The following is a 15,694-nucleotide window of genomic DNA, read 5'->3' as shown; positions in this document are numbered from 1 at the left end:
AGACTTTTACTTTCACTTTTACTTTAGTGACTTAATATTAAGGTATCTATACTTTTACTCAAGTGTGACAATTGGGTACTTTTTCCACCACTGCATAGCGGGAATACTAATCTAGACCTACAAATTATAATCGTTGGGAATGCAGATGGGAGACTCCTGATCAGAATACCAGGCAGGCAGCCACTGCGAGTGGAGTTTACCAGTCAAATTTCCAGGGTTAGAGGTTCCAAATTCGTTCAAATGTTATATTTCAATAGTACATCCACCACCACAGAGTGGCAGTAGCTAGCTTTTGTCACAGTCACACACAAATTGTTAACTTGCCAATGCCGAAGAAGATATGTACATTTCCGGATTTCCGGCTATGTCGCTTTGGTCGCCAAGGTTCCACTTTCCACACGTGTTCAACCAGGTGCATTTGTTTTTCTTTGCGAGTTTTATCATATTTCATTTACGTAGCCTACTAGCTAGCTCGACTATTTGGATGATATATCACATGTTATGTAGCCGCTAGCCATAGTAGCTAGCTATAGTAGCTAGCTATTTATCCCAACATTGATCACACTTGTGCGCGTATGTACGAAAAAGTCAACTTGTGTTTTTATATGCACGTATTTTGCTAATCGAATTATGGTAACTAGTTAACGTTACATAGCTGCTAGCGGTCATGACTATCCATGATGTCACATTTAGGAAAGAATGGAAAACATTAATATTGTCTTTCTCTTACAGAGAGAGAAAATAGGATATGCTGCAGCCACCATGCTAGGGACTCCAACATCCACCAAACAAGGGACAAGTGAGAATTCCATGTTGTTTGAGATGTCTCGGATATCCCCTCTTCTATTTGAAGACACTCCTGAATTAATCTCATCAGTGGCACCTGATACAGTCGAGGGATGCAAAAAAAACAAAAAGAAGAAGAAGACTAAAGCACTATCTGAACAGGGATCAGAAGAACCGGCAATTGAGCATAATCAAAAGGAAGGTCACCAGTCGACAGTAGAGAAAAGGGGTGAAGAACCTAAACATAAAGAGCAAACAGTGACCGTAGTGGAGAAGGAGAGGAAGAGACTCAAAAAAGGAAAGCAAGAGAAGCAGCTAAATGTTGTTCACGGTGAAATGGAGGTACCAGATCCTGAGGAACAAACTGGTGAGAAAACAAAGAAAAAGTCCAAGAATCTTCAAACACAACCGGTGGGAGCAGAGGGAGTGACTGCTGATGAGAAGAATATGAATAGCCGGAAGAATAAGAGAAAACATGATGACATTGAGCCAGAACGGGTGATAGACAGTGTCCTTTCAAAGGCTGCAGTAGACGTTTCAGCTGTAACTGCACCAGATGAGGCCAGAAAGAGTAAGAAGAAGCACAAGAACAGACAAACAGAACTTGAAGAGGGAGTGGAAAGCTGTCGGACAGTTTCAAGTACAGCAGAGGATCCAGAAATCATAGAACTGCACACTGAAACAGTCAAGAGTGGTGAACGTATGGTAACTGAGGCAGAGGAGAACGTAAAAGAGAAGAGGAAACTAAATAAGAAAAAACACAGAGAGAGTGAACTGAATGATTGTCCAGATAAAGCAGACCTTCCAGGTATAAAAGAACAAACTGAAAGAAAATTGAAGTCAAAGAGGTCGAAAACAGATGGAGAGTCTGCAGCTGTGGAGGGCAGCGGGAGAAAGAAAAAACAACACAGAGAGTCAGACAAGGGAATGGCCAGTGTCCACTCTGCAGCAGATGTTTTGGATTTAGCTGTTCCAAATGACAACAGGACTCATGATGCTGGAGCAAACGGTGAGACAGAGGAGGGCGCTCATTCAGTCATTGTTGAGACGGGGACCCAACAACACAACAAACCCTGCCTAAAGGAAGAAACTCTAGGGTGAGTAGATGGAAACCTGGTTCACTTGTATTGAAGTGTGAATCTAGCGTATTTTGAAAGAGTGATTTCCTAAGTGAACACAACCATTGACAGTAGGGCAATTCCACAATAAGAGTGATGCTGAGACTCAGATTTTTCATTTTAATGTATGCCCAACAAAAAACAATGTATGCAAAGTTAAACGAACCATACAAATCTTGGCACAATGATGACGTTTAACCATTTCCACTGAACCTTTTACGAAACATTTAAGCTACTTGTTGAACAGTGCAGAGGCAAAGATTGGTTACAGAATGAGTGCACCAGCTGCACGAACCCTCATTCTGTTACCAAACTTTGAATCTGCACCGTTGTTCAACTAAATGTGCTTTTGTACAATTTTCTGTAGAACTTTGCAATCATTGGTTTTTGTTTGACATTTTTAAAGTGAAATCAGAGTCCCCGCATCACTTTTACTGTGGAGTCGCCCAGATGCATTTGCTGGTGAAAACCAGACATTTTGTGAATGCAGTGTACCAGAATATAATTTTGAATTTTCTCCCCTCACTATGCTACAGTGTGGACGACTGGCAGGCTCTGAAGGATCTCAAAGAGTTCATTCCCAACGTTGAGTCAAAGTCGGTTGACGAGATCCAGAAGATGATAAAGTATGATCTCGATCGATTCAAGGAATTCCGAAGACAAGGTAAGCTTCTTCTTCAGTCGCTCATGGTTCAATATTTTTGAGTGTTTATCACGGCGTTATGTAACATTGTAGCAATGATATGTAAGATGTTACTGTGTTTAGAGATGAGACTGAAAGTATTATCATATGTTTTATCATTTTAGACCTAACCAGTTGAGCCCATGTGGAATCTTCTGTTGTTCCCAGGCCTTTCCCTGAGAAGTGGAAGATTCAATGGGCAGGAGAACGAACGACTGAGGAGTAACGTCTACGACTTCCTGTCTCTCACTGGGATTCAGAGTGGCTCTCAGCTCTTCCATCCACAGCGCTTCAAAGAGGAAGAAGCAAATATCAAGAAATTGAAGAGGCAGCACAGATTCCATGAAAGAATAGGTGTGTCGTCTTGTAGCCAGGTTAATTAGATTAGAGAGCTTTCTGACACAGCCGGTTTTTATTCACATTACATCCCTGTTCTTCAGCATTGTCTACAGTGGTCAAGAAAATATGCTTAGGAATTTCCCAGAAAACTGAACTCACCTCGTCCTAACCTGTTGTTCCAGGTGAAGGAATACCCAGGTCTTGGCATCAAGTCTATATTCGTGGGAGGAAAATGTTTGATGGCAGCAACTACAAGGGCAGGTAAGACGTGGCTAGTTACTATAAGGAAATGACCCTCACGGTCACTAACAGCTATGACGGCTCACATTATGTTGCCTCTAAATACAGTGTACGAGAGTATTGTAATATTGAATTGACATTTTCTTTAGTGTTCACAACTGTGCTCTTGTTCTAATATGAACCACTTCATGGTTTGCTAACATTTGCAGACACATTGAGGCACTTTGAATCCTTATTTCCTTGATTTCCTTATCTAAGGTTCACCAAAGAAGAGCTTCACTCTTTGAAAAAACTACAGACGTTGCACGGCAACAAGTGGGCGAAGATCTCGCAGTTGACTGGCCGAAGCGAATCGTCCCTAGAGAAACGTTTTGCTCAAATGTGTAAGTCGTTGGGAACTGTTCGCCGCCACCCCCCCCCCCCCCTTAGTTATTGTTATTGTTGATGAAGCGGAAGAGAGGAATATCCAGCATCGTGGCACATTTTCTTTATCACAGTACATATTCTGCAGTTCTATCACGCATGCAATGATGGCCCAAGGAGATAAACTGTGGTGTGTTTCCAGTAACTTCTTTGTTGTTGTTGTTGTAATATCCCAAACAAATGTGTCAGTTCCACCAAGTACAGATTGCAGCTTTAATATATTGACTCTGACATCCTTGCCGGACATCCTGCTCCACTTATCTTTTTGGGGAAATGGTTGTTAGCTTTGTATGACCTGGGGCAATGCTCCCGCCTTGTTTGGTGTGTATTTCTCAGCTGCAAACAGAGGCGCGTGGGCCGAGGAAGAACTGAAAAGACTAATGGAAGCTGTGCGGAAGCACCTGGTGGGACAGGCAGAGCCTGGCAGTGGACCGGCCACCGTCAGGAAAGACCAGCTGTACAACAACATCCCCTGGACAGATGTGTGCCAGGTGGTTGAAACACGCCACTGGTCCCAGTGTCGAATAAAATGGTGGGCAGGGGGTTTAAGGAGTCATGTTACAAAATAAACAATTCCAATTGAATTGTTTACACAAATGTTTAGATTCAGAACTTTTGTCTGACTGTTTAGACTGTGTCTTTGGTCCTGTTTTTCCAGGTTGGCTGTTTTGAAGCACAAAATGGCATGTGGACAACCAGTATTCAGTGGCGGCACACAATCCTTACAGGGCAAAGTGGATTTGATCAAAGCGTAAGTGTGTTCATTTCCATTCAGTCTATGCGATTTATTAGCCCAGTCTAGTGCCGTTGACTTCGACCTTTCTGAACTGTTCTGATACACAGGACAAAAGGTAGACATTTGGTCCTGATATCTGCATGTGAAACTGTTGCATGGTGAATTTTTATCCATGTCATTTTTGACCTTCAAGGTTGAATGCAATGCAGATAGAAGATGCTGCAGATATCGACTGGGAAGAAATTGCTTACACAATTGGGTAAGAGGTTGTTATTAAACACAGATTGTTGTTTTAGACAATGTGTCATGGATGACCTTGTTGTGTTTATAAAGGTGACATTCTCACCAGGGGAGATTTGTATTGGGTTAGCATTCACTTTTAGGATTGTCTAAGTCTCTGAGTACAACACTGCATGACAAACCCTTTACAAATGTTTTCCATCTTCTAGGAGTGTGGAATGCAACAGTGCATGTCAGTGTGATGTACGTGTGTTGTAATGCAGTGCTATGGGCTAACATTTGTATGTATTTAATTTAAGGGATGTCACGCCGCGCTACATTCAGACACACTACTACAGGTTAAAGGTAGCCAACGTTCCGATGTGGCAGAGCATGTCCTTCTGTGGTAGGTGTAAGCTACTGTCATAAACACTATCCTCTTACTTTACAGGGCAGGGGAGAGGACAGAAAGAGTGGGTCAGGTTCGAACCCAGGCTCACAGCAGTAGTACACAGTACCTGGGAGCCCGAGGCAGCGGCTTAGACCACCTCTCTATCGCTAGGTTTTTAACATTTTGTTAGAATTGTTAAGTGTGAATCACTATGATCAGTTGTTTAGTATTTTTAATGTATTTTACCTTTATTTAACTAGGCAAGTCAGTTAACAAATTATTTTCAATGATGGCCTAGGAACAGTGGGTTAACTGCCTTGTTCAGGGGCAGAACGACAGAATTTTACCTTGTCAGTTTGGGGATTCGGTCTTACAACCTTTCGGTTACTGGCCCAACGCTCTGACCACTAGGCTACCTGCCACTCCAGAAATAAAGGGAGAGGAAATGTTGCTATGTCCCCCTTGACTGTACTATTTAAATATAATGATACTTTGGGGAAGAGAGCTTTGATATAGTCCCAAGTCACACTTATTCCCTATAAAGTGCACTCCTTTTGACCATGGGCCCTGGTCAAAAATGGCACACTATATAGGGACTAGAGTGCCGTTTGGCACGCACATGGTTTGCTGCAACCATTTACATATTTTATTTTCTTTTCAGAGATCATCGACTTCCTCAACAGTAGAGTTCTCCCCAATTTTGAAGAGCGCCTCCAAGTTCTGATAAACTCAGGAAAGATGGTGTCCAGAAACGATCCTCAAGAGCTCTTTCTCCTCTCTGAGATCTTTGATAATGAGGACAGCGACTACTACAGTGAGGTTCAGAACAGTTAAAAACAAAGCACATGGACCTTGCTTAAGTTCCCTGTGGGGGTAGCTGTGTGCCCGCTCTTTCATTGTGGTTAATGACGATCAACTTACTTGTAATTAAATGTTAGTTTGGTTTTCTGTAAGACATGTCATCACCCCATAACGATTACTTTGATGTAATGCATTTTGTGGGGGGGGATATGGTGAATACTCCGGTGACCAGCTGTGTAATTGTTTTGTATTGTGTGTTTGCAAAATCTGACTGAGGGGACATTTTTATAGTCCCTTTTCTTTTTTTGAGAATAAATGTCTCCTGGCTTCTAGTTGCTCTGTCTTGATTGGCCGGTCTTCATCCTTTGCGAGCATGTTTATGAAAATCACTAAACCAAAGCCTCTTAGCGATTGACTACAATTAACAGAGCTGACAACTGGTGTTGAGCATCATACATTTTATTTAGTTATGTGAATGTATTTGACTGCTTCCAATTGTGCTTTGTTGAAGCTTTTCTGTCCACTGTCAGCATGTTTGATAGACATGACATACCCTTGGGGTCGTAGTGGAAACCCAGTCTGCACAAGATTCTCAAACAGGAATATCTGAACTCTGCTCAATAGGGCATGGAACAGAAGCAAAGAAACCCATGTATTACACATGTAATGTACTGCTAAAGAAACATGGGCTAACAGTATTAAGTGTGTAAGAAAAGGAAATTACATTAAGATTCCCTCTTCAAGAAACAGCAATAGCGTGAAGACATATTATCCATCGGCAGTCGAACAGTTGAAAGGAATGGGGATATCCAGCTAGTTGCACAATTGAGTCAAGTAAATGCTTTGGGTGAAGTTGCCACTAGGGGAAACCTCACCCTGGAGTGGTTCAGACACGCAGACCAGCCATGGCCCTTTCAAGGGGATCGCTGCTCCAGTACCCATGGTCCCAGCCCAAGAACCAGCCAGTGAATGTGGGAGGCTCATGACCTTGCTTTAACTTCACTATGGGTGTACTGCTATCCCGCTTGGTAGGGTCTGTCTCTATGTAACGAACAGCTGACCACAGAACAGGAAATAGGCAGGAGGAGTGAGGAAAGAGAGAACAGTTAATTTAATGAATCGGCACATTTAAGTTCCCGTCTGCACTTTTATCAGGTAATTATGTGATCTTGTTTTAAACCCACCATTGCTTACCTGAGGCTATACCCTCCGTCTTCTCCTCCTCATGAGCTTCACCTCCGATCCAAACAAAGATCTGATGGGTACATGGAAAATAGCGAATCAACGGGTGCATTATTAGCAAAAACAAGAGTTGGGCACGTTCAGCAGGATGCAACGTTTCTGAACGTTCAGATCTAAATATGCTATGTAGAACAAACAAGCCCCTCACGTGTGGAAAAGGAATCGCTTTGGTTCATGGCATTTTTACAATGTTCGGCTACTGAACGTGGCCCTGGACAATCCCTCTACTAGTCACCTGTTCCCAGGTGTCCAAGAGCATGACATCATCTGGGGCCAGGTCTTCTTGTGTCATCTCCCCAGGCACCTCTTCAATCTGTGGAAATAGTATTGTGGCATTTTGATAACGGGCCAGGTCAGTGCACATTCAGGAGGACAAGAAATGGTTGCCCACAATTATGTATAAAATGTGCATCAAAGGCTATTTCATTCGCAGAGGAAACTGAATTTGTCCAAATGGATATTCAAATCATGTAAAAAAATGTAAACAGGAATGGAGCAAAGTGCTATACTACAGTTATAACAGGGCAGACTCACAACGAACTGGCCAGTTTTGTTGGAGCAGGCAAACAGGCGTGGTGGATGAACGTCCATTTTGTTTTTCAGTCTGGCTGAGGTACGGTAGTCTGCTTTACCTCCTAGAGCATCCCAAAAGTCATCTTGACACACAAACACATACATACAATTGTGGATCTGGAAGAAGATGGAGCTCATGGATAAGCTTTGTCTTATATCCTCATAATCAGTAACATTCTGTGGCTATTGGCTAAACACCATTTCCATGTGAATTCGACTGCTGACAGGGAACGTACCTGCTTCTTCACCCTCGGCCAGCTCTGAGGCTGAGACCCCTAGACGGTCACTTAGCTTTTGAGCTCCATGTTTCTCACTGTCACTTGTCCCCTTTCCCACCCATATGAAGGAGGATGCCGGGGTCACCAGCACAAACACATCGTTGGAGTTCAGATTTGAGGCAGCAGCATCAACCTTGAGTGGAGAGAGGAAGAGGGGAGGCAGTGAAAATACTGTACACTGGAGGTACTAACTACAGTTCTGCCATGGCAAACGGACTGTAGTCATTTTCACCAAGAAACCAACCATACATCACAATAGCTGGCTACTCAACTATCTACTGGGGTGTATTAGTGTAGTTTCGGCTTGTTTGCTTCCGTTTGGATCCTAGTGAATACACCCCAAGAGTAACCAAATAGGTGAACCTACAAAACATCCTTTATTGAGCTCTTCCCACCTCACCTTCCATCTCCTGTTACTCACCTCTATGGCACGTGTGCAGCCAGCAGGGTTGGACCGCACCTGGAACAGCTGTGTGTCTGCAGCCTGGGCCTGGCCACCCTCTCTGGAGGTACCACCCTGGTGCACTACCATCGGCTGCCCCCCGAAAAGACTCATGAGGTGGGCAGGCTCCTTACCCTGGATCACCCGCACCTTCATTACGGTAGAAACAGACAGAAAATCATAGAGTGAGTCAGATACCTGGCTTTAAACCTAACCTTCCCTCATTTCATTTCATTTTACAGACCAATGCTCTGACCCTGTTGATATCCGTGTCTAAATCCTGGCTTAGGCAGGCCACCAAAAATTCTGAAATTTCCATCCCCAGCTACAACATTTTCCATCAAGATATAACCGCCAAAGGGGGCAGAGTTGCAATCTACTGCAAAGATAACCTGCAGAGTTCTGTCATACTGTCCAGGTCTGTGCCCAAACAGTTCGAGCTGCTACTTTTAAAATTCCACCTTTCCTGAAATAATTCTCTCACTGTTGCCGTTTGTTATAGACCCCCCTCAGCCCCCAGCTGTGCATTGGACACCATTATTGAATTGATTGCCACCCATCTATCTTCAGAGTTTGTACTGTTAGGTGACCTAAACTGGGATATGTTTAGCACCCCGGCCGTCCTACAATCTAAGCTAGATGCCCTCAATCTCACAAAAATTATCAATGAGCCTACCAGGTACAACCCTAAATCCGTAAACATGGGCACCCTCATAGATATCATCCTGACCAACTTGCCCTCAAAATACACCTCTGCTGTCTTCAACCAGGATCTCAGCGATCACTGCCTCATTGCATGTGTCCGTAATGGGCCCGCACTCAAACGACCACCCCCCATCACTGTCAAACACTCTCTAAAACACTACAGCGAGCAGGCCTTTCTAATCGACCTGGCCCGGGTATCCTGGAAGGATATTGACCTCATCCTGTCAGTAGAGGAAGCCTGGTTGTTCTTTAAAAGGGCTTTCCTCACCATCTTAAATAAGCATGTGCCATTCAAAAAATGTAGAACTAAGAACAGATATAGCCCTTGGTTCACTCCAGACTTGACTTCCCTTGACCAGCACAAAAACATCCTGTGGCGTACTGCATTAGCATCGAATAGCCCCCGAAATATGCAACTTTTCAGGGAAGTCAGGAACCAATATACACAGTCAGTTAGGAAAGCTAACTTTTCAAACAAAAATTTGCATCCTGTAGCACTAATTCTTAAAGGTTTTGGGACACCGTAAAGTCCATGGAGAATAAGATCACCTCCTCCCAGCTGTATGAGGCTGAAGAAATACTGTCACCACTGATAAATACCACTGATAATTGAGAATTTCAACAAGCATTTAAAAAAAAATTGTACCCCCTTTTTCTCCCCAATTTCGTGGTATCCAATAGTAGCTACTATCTTGTCTCATCGCTACAACTCCCGTACGGGCTCGGGAGTAATGAAGGTTGAAAGTCATGCGTCCTCCGATACACAACCCAACCAAGCCGCACTGCTTCTTAACACAGCGCGCATCCAACCCGGAAGCCAGCCGCACCAATGTGTCGGAGGAAACACTGTGCACCTGGAAACTTTGGTTAGCGCGATGAGACAAGGATATCCCTACCGGCCAAACCCTCCCTAACCCGGACGACACTATGCCAATTGTGCGTCGCCCCACGGGCCGGTTACGACAGAGCCTGGGCGCGAACCCAGAGTCTCTGGTGGCACAGCTAGCGCTGCAGAACAGCGCCCTTAACCACTGCGCCACCCGGGAGGCCCAAAAAGCTAGTATAATGCAAGTAAAACGAATTGCTTGCTCTTCAACCGATTGCTGCCCGGCCGCCCGCCCGCCCCGGTTACGACAGAGCCTGGGTGTGAACCCAGAGTCTCTGGTGGCACAGCTAGCGCTGCAGAACAGCGCCCTTAACCACTGCGCCACCCGGGAGGCCCAATAAGCTAGTATAATGCAAGTAAAACTAAATGCATGCTCTTCAACCGATTGCTGCCCGCACCTGCCCGCCCGCCTAGCATCACTACTCTGGACGGTTCTGACTTAGAATATGTGGACAACAACAAATACCTAGGTGTCTGGTTAGACTGTAAACTCTCCTTCCAGACTCACATTAAGCATCTCCAATCCAAAATTAAATTTAGAGTCAGCTTCCTATTTCACAACAAGGCCTCCTTCACTCATGCTGCCAAACATACCCTCGTAAAATGGACTATCCTACCGATCCTTGACTTCAGCGATGTCATTTACAAAATAGCCTCCAATACTCTACTCAGCAAATTGGATGTAGTCTATCACAGTGCCGTCCATTTTGCCACCAAAGCCCAATATACTACCCACCACTGCGACCTGTATGCTCTTGTTGGCTGGCCTTCGCTACATATTCGTCGCCAAACCAACTGGCTCCAGGTCATCTAAGTCTTTGCTACGTAAAGCCCCGCCTTATCTCAGCTCACTGGTCACCATCGCAATACCCACCCATTGCACGTGCTCCAGCAGGTATATTTCACTGGTCATCCCCAAAGCCAACACCTCCTTTGGCGGCCTTTCCTTCCAGTTCTCTGCTGCCAATGACTGGAACGAATTGCAAAAATCTCTGAAGCTGGAGACTTATATCTCCCTCACTAACTTTAAGCATCAGCTGTCAGAGCAGCTTACCGATCACTGTACCTGTACACAGCCCATCTGTAAATAGCACACCCAACTACCTCATCCCCATTTTGTTATTTATTTATTTTTACTATTTTGCACCCCAGTATCTCTACTTGCACATCATCATCTGCACATCTATCACTTCAGTGTTAATGCTTAATTGTAATTATTTTTGCCACATTGGCCTATTTATTGCCTTACTACATTTGCACACACTATACATAGATTTTTCTTTTGTGTTTTTGACTGTACGTTTGTTAATCCCATGTGTAACTCTGTGTTGTTGTTTTTGTTGCACTGCTTTGCTTGATCTTGGCCAGGTCGCAGTTGTAAATGAGAACTTGTTCTCAACTGGCCTACCTGGTTAAATAAAAGGTGAAAAAAACATTATAACAATCCGTGACCATGGAAACGTATTCCTATAGATCCAGCGTCTGCAGACAAAACAACTGACTAATATTGTTAAATTCTGTAATCCAGTGCATCTTGATTAAAAATGATCTGGACCGTATTATCGGGGCCAGACAGCGACAAATCAAACGATCCAGTCACCTGTACTGCCCCTCCTCCCAACTCGTCATCTAGCTGAGCAGCCAAGATGGCCGAGGCACCAATTTCATCCTGGCTAGAATCCACTCCTTGCCTGTGAAAAAGGAGTAATTTTCAAGTGCTATTCACATACATTTATGCTTAGGTTATATCATACAGTATATAGTTGGTTTAGATGTGTCTGATACAGTATGTAACAAAAGCCCTGGTGCACATAAATGATGAAGATACAGTAACGATAGAAGGACAATAGCAGTTTTTGCTGTAAGACTATGTAATAACACATAAAGCTTCCAGAAGGATAATCTCCATTGTTTTACCATATGTAGATGACCTGTCCGTTACGCCCTCCATGCTGGTAGTTGTAGAGGATGATGTAGCTGTCTCCCCCATAGAATCGTCCGTAAGTGGAGGGCTCCACAGGCACCTTGTCAGCTCCCTCAATACGCCAGATCTATGGATGTTAACAGGTAAACACAGCTCTTACTAGTAGTCGTCCATGAATGGAAAAAAGGTAACACCCCTTGCAGTTCTTTTCTCAAGGCTTGTTTGTGAGATTGTGACACCTTTTTGGTAGGTGTGCAGGCCCATAGTCATAACCCTTAGGGGCTGTAAGTATCCCTTTTCTGAGGACACAACTATCCTAAACCTTGAAACACAATATTTAAGGTTAACTACCATCGTACTATATGGTGTTTACTCAGGAAACCCCAGTGTCCCCGGGAAAAAATGTTTTCCTTACCTGCTTCTCTCCATTTCCCTCGTCCACCATCCCATGCTGAGCCGCCATGGCATCCGAGTGATGGAGAGTGGAGGCATCGAAGGGCACCTTCTTGATCTTGGCGATTTTGTTGGACACGTAGGCGGTTCCCAACCCCACTGTATGGTCCGCGTCACGCCAGATTTTGAAGAACTGCTTGAACAGAGGGGTCTCCCCATTCTCAGGTAGGATCTGGATCTGGGTGTGTTTCGGGTAGCCCATCTTTGTGATAAACTGTTCGGCAGCACTCATCGCCGCACTTCTCTCCTCTTTGTTAGCGTCCTTACCTGTTTTTATTCCAAATAAACTCATGATTAAACTGCAAAGGCAGAATAACTAAGTGACTTCCAGGCACAACAGTATTCAAAAGTAGTTTCTAATCTAAGAGAACATTAAAGCTTGGGGTTTTACAGTCAAAAGAAGTCATAGAGACCAGCTGCTGAGAAGAAACCAATACCTTTCCAGACAAAGATCATGCCATTGGGGCCATTGTCCAAGATAAAGCAGTCACTTGACTCCAGGGCATTCTGTGAAAACGGGTTCTCCGATGCTACCATATCAATGCCCATATCCCCACTGGCATTAGACACCTTTTGGAAAAACATTTCAATGTAATATTGGTATTTGAAGGTCTGCTCAAAAACTGCTTATTACATAATAATTAACGATTCAATTGTTTAATTCGAAAATGGATCTGACCTTGTATAATTTTGCCAGCTTCCTATTGGACACGTCTGTATTTGTGTCATCTGCTTTTGCCTCAGGCAAATCGGGTTTGGGTCCAAGAATCTGGAATAAGACTACGAGAGTCAGGCATCTCACAGCAAATTATCACAATTATGTTAAAAAGTAACTAACTATAGATGTTTATTGGAAGCATATAAACAGTTGCATGATTTGAAGTGTATAGAAATGAACAAATTTTTTCCGTCCCTTTCTCCTTATTGAAAGACTCACCTCCAGCATCTTCTCACATTCTGCCCCCTCGTCACATATGTACAACTCAGCCCGCCCACATCGTTCATTGTCACGGATATCCTTTGACACCTGAGTGGCCTTCAGCTTCTCAAAGTTATTGGCCTTGGAACCACACCATTGATAGACCTCCTGTAATAGAGACGAGTGAAGATTATCAGTACAGTGGATCAAGTGTAATAGTGTAGCTCCTCTGCCTGTTGACTATGTTAAAGCATACCGCAACGTGTACAAATTATATTTTACATTATTCATGACCAAAACTGTATTGATTTCAAAGTGGATTACTTACAATAACAGCTTACTAACATGGGCAATGACTATACAGTCTTAGCCTACAGTGTACAAATACATTTCCACTAAAATCTGCAAATAATTTCACTAAATTAAATCAGTATATGTTTCCTTGATTTGTACATAATGTAGATAGTTTGCTGTAGAAACTCTTATAGATTTCAGTGAACTCACGTTGCCCAAGTCGAGGATAAAGATGTCTCCCTGGTTGAAGCTGTCCCAACTGACTGCTACCTCTGTGGCTCGGACCACACGCCGACCCCTGACCTGGAGCATACGCTGCACCTTAACCTCATTGGACACCACATGCTTGAACCCTGAAGCCACACCCCCTTTCTAAGGTAAATATTGGGAAGATAATCAGTAAGGTAAGTGGATGAGTTCTTGAGATAAGTAAATACATTTAACAAACTTATTGAAAGTCTTTCAACATTGCCAGTAAAAAGCACGAGCTGACACGCACCCCAAAACGATGGTGGAGGTGCTAACTAACGGAATAGTAAACTGTGTAAAAATAAATACATTATCGCATACTCTATATATACCATATGCTTCCAACAATTTAACAGGTAAACCAACATTTTGGCCCACAGTACCTTCTACCCAGCACACAGTTCCTTCTTGGGTAGAAGGTACTGTGAACACTGTAGAAGAGACTGTGCCAAAACGTTGGTTTACACATTCAATTGTTAGTAGCACACGTAGACTGTGCAACTTCCTTTGTTTCTCTTTACACGCTTTTGAACATTACCATGTACTTCAGTCCAGTTTTGAAGTAGCCTGAAAATGTTCTTGACTCGTAACCCTGCACCTCACGGTACTGAATAGGTTTGCCACCCAGGTAGTCATCTATTTGGATGGTAAAAATGGCTGCTGCTCCACTCTCATCTTGTGTACAGTCATCTCCTGCAGGACCAGAGAAATAGTGAATGGTCACATTTCAAACATTATTTTCACAAATAATGGAATGGATTTCAATTGTAAAAGTGCATAAGCACACATCAGTGGACTGAAATGTACACACACTGTACAGCATTTCAAGAAATACAGTCATTTCCACCTTATCAAGTTTTACCTTGCCAGAAGTGAAGGTCATACTGTAGATGCCCAGAACGTTGCTTGATGGTATTAAGAACAAGGTATGCGTCCCCTGAGTAGAACCCGCCATACAGACTCTCTGGCACGGCCACCAGGTCCAGACTCTCAACTCTCCACACCTGGAGCCCAGGCTTCTTCCCGGCCCTCTTAAACTCAGGATGGTACGCCATGCTATATGGGGCAGGAAAAACTTCCCATTCAACTTTGATACCTGTCCCTAGGATAGCCTGGAATCCAGACCTGTTTTGTGATAACATTCCACTCCGAACTGATAGTTAGGGAACTAGAGTTAGGGATCATGTGCCAGTTAAGAGTTCAAATAAGGTCTGTGGAGAGACACAGCAGTTAAACCAGAGATGTTCTCTAATGTTGATACAAATAACTTGTCTGAGCAGAGAAAGAGATGAGGGAGTGCTCTCATATCTCTAGCCAATCAGTAGCATTAGTCTCATCTTGCCCAAGGGCTTTCTCCATTATCCTCCCCCACACACGATACACTAGGCTAGTCCCATCCCAAAAACAAAGAGGGGTGAGTGAGTTCATTTTGCATGGCCTGGTGCCCCGGGTGGGCGGAGTTTAAACATTTTAGACCATTCCATTGGTCCTTAAGTGAAATCTCCACCCAACCGGGGCACCCTGCCATGCTAAACACTGGCCATTGTTCCAGCTGCCAACATTATTTTTCTTGCCTGGCTACCAATCCGCATCACTCCGGCCAAATGCCTCACCCACTAACATTTCTTCTCCATTATGACCAATAGAGCAGTCATATTAAATTCCGTATGAGTTATCAGGCAATATTTTGTCCCCCCTACAATAAAACCACCTTCTGCATGGATGATGTCATCATGTCAGCTGATAAAACATTATTTTGCCCTGGTTTAATTAACAGATACTAGTTATAGCCTTTGTGGGTTAACCTAAAACTAATGGACACAGATTAAACTTGGTCCTGGACTGAAAAACACTTTAAAATTGAGAATCTCCATTGAAGACCCTTCTTAGTCCAGGACTAAGCTTAATCTTTGTCCAGGAAACTGGCCCTATATCATGCCTAAGGCTTCTCTTACAGTTTATAAACTGCCCAAGAAACCTCTCACGATCATTGT

At 43.6% G+C, this 15,694-nt stretch overlaps 2 protein-coding genes across 2 annotated transcripts; one reads left to right on the top strand and one right to left on the bottom strand.

Moving 5' to 3' along the window:
* The first annotated feature begins 331 nt into the window (after positions 1-331).
* On the top strand, positions 332-6,067 carry LOC139393092 (transcription termination factor 1-like). The gene is made up of 11 exons (XM_071141440.1): positions 332-412; positions 733-1,883; positions 2,441-2,568; positions 2,755-2,940; positions 3,108-3,186; positions 3,424-3,548; positions 3,925-4,120; positions 4,247-4,339; positions 4,518-4,583; positions 4,864-4,949; positions 5,596-6,067. The coding sequence occupies exons 1-11, from the start codon at positions 341-343 to the stop codon at positions 5,766-5,768; spliced, it is 2,355 nt and encodes a 784-aa protein (XP_070997541.1). The 5' UTR covers positions 332-340; the 3' UTR covers positions 5,769-6,067.
* Positions 6,068-6,621: 554 nt separating this feature from the next.
* LOC139392666 (gelsolin-like) lies at positions 6,622-14,755 on the bottom strand. The gene is made up of 15 exons (XM_071140815.1): positions 14,563-14,755; positions 14,239-14,393; positions 13,662-13,823; positions 13,176-13,325; positions 12,918-13,007; positions 12,676-12,808; positions 12,201-12,505; positions 11,779-11,912; positions 11,462-11,552; positions 8,250-8,420; positions 7,787-7,961; positions 7,512-7,633; positions 7,213-7,290; positions 6,930-6,990; positions 6,622-6,791 (listed from the first exon to the last, which is right to left on the bottom strand). The coding sequence occupies exons 1-15, from the start codon at positions 14,753-14,755 to the stop codon at positions 6,622-6,624; spliced, it is 2,190 nt and encodes a 729-aa protein (XP_070996916.1).
* Positions 14,756-15,694: the final 939 nt, after the last annotated feature.

The sequence above is a fragment of the Oncorhynchus clarkii genome, chromosome 33 (genome assembly GCF_045791955.1).
Source record: "Oncorhynchus clarkii lewisi isolate Uvic-CL-2024 chromosome 33, UVic_Ocla_1.0, whole genome shotgun sequence".
NCBI lineage: Eukaryota > Metazoa > Chordata > Actinopteri > Salmoniformes > Salmonidae > Oncorhynchus > Oncorhynchus clarkii.
This window is presented reverse-complemented; position numbering and strand designations above follow the sequence as displayed.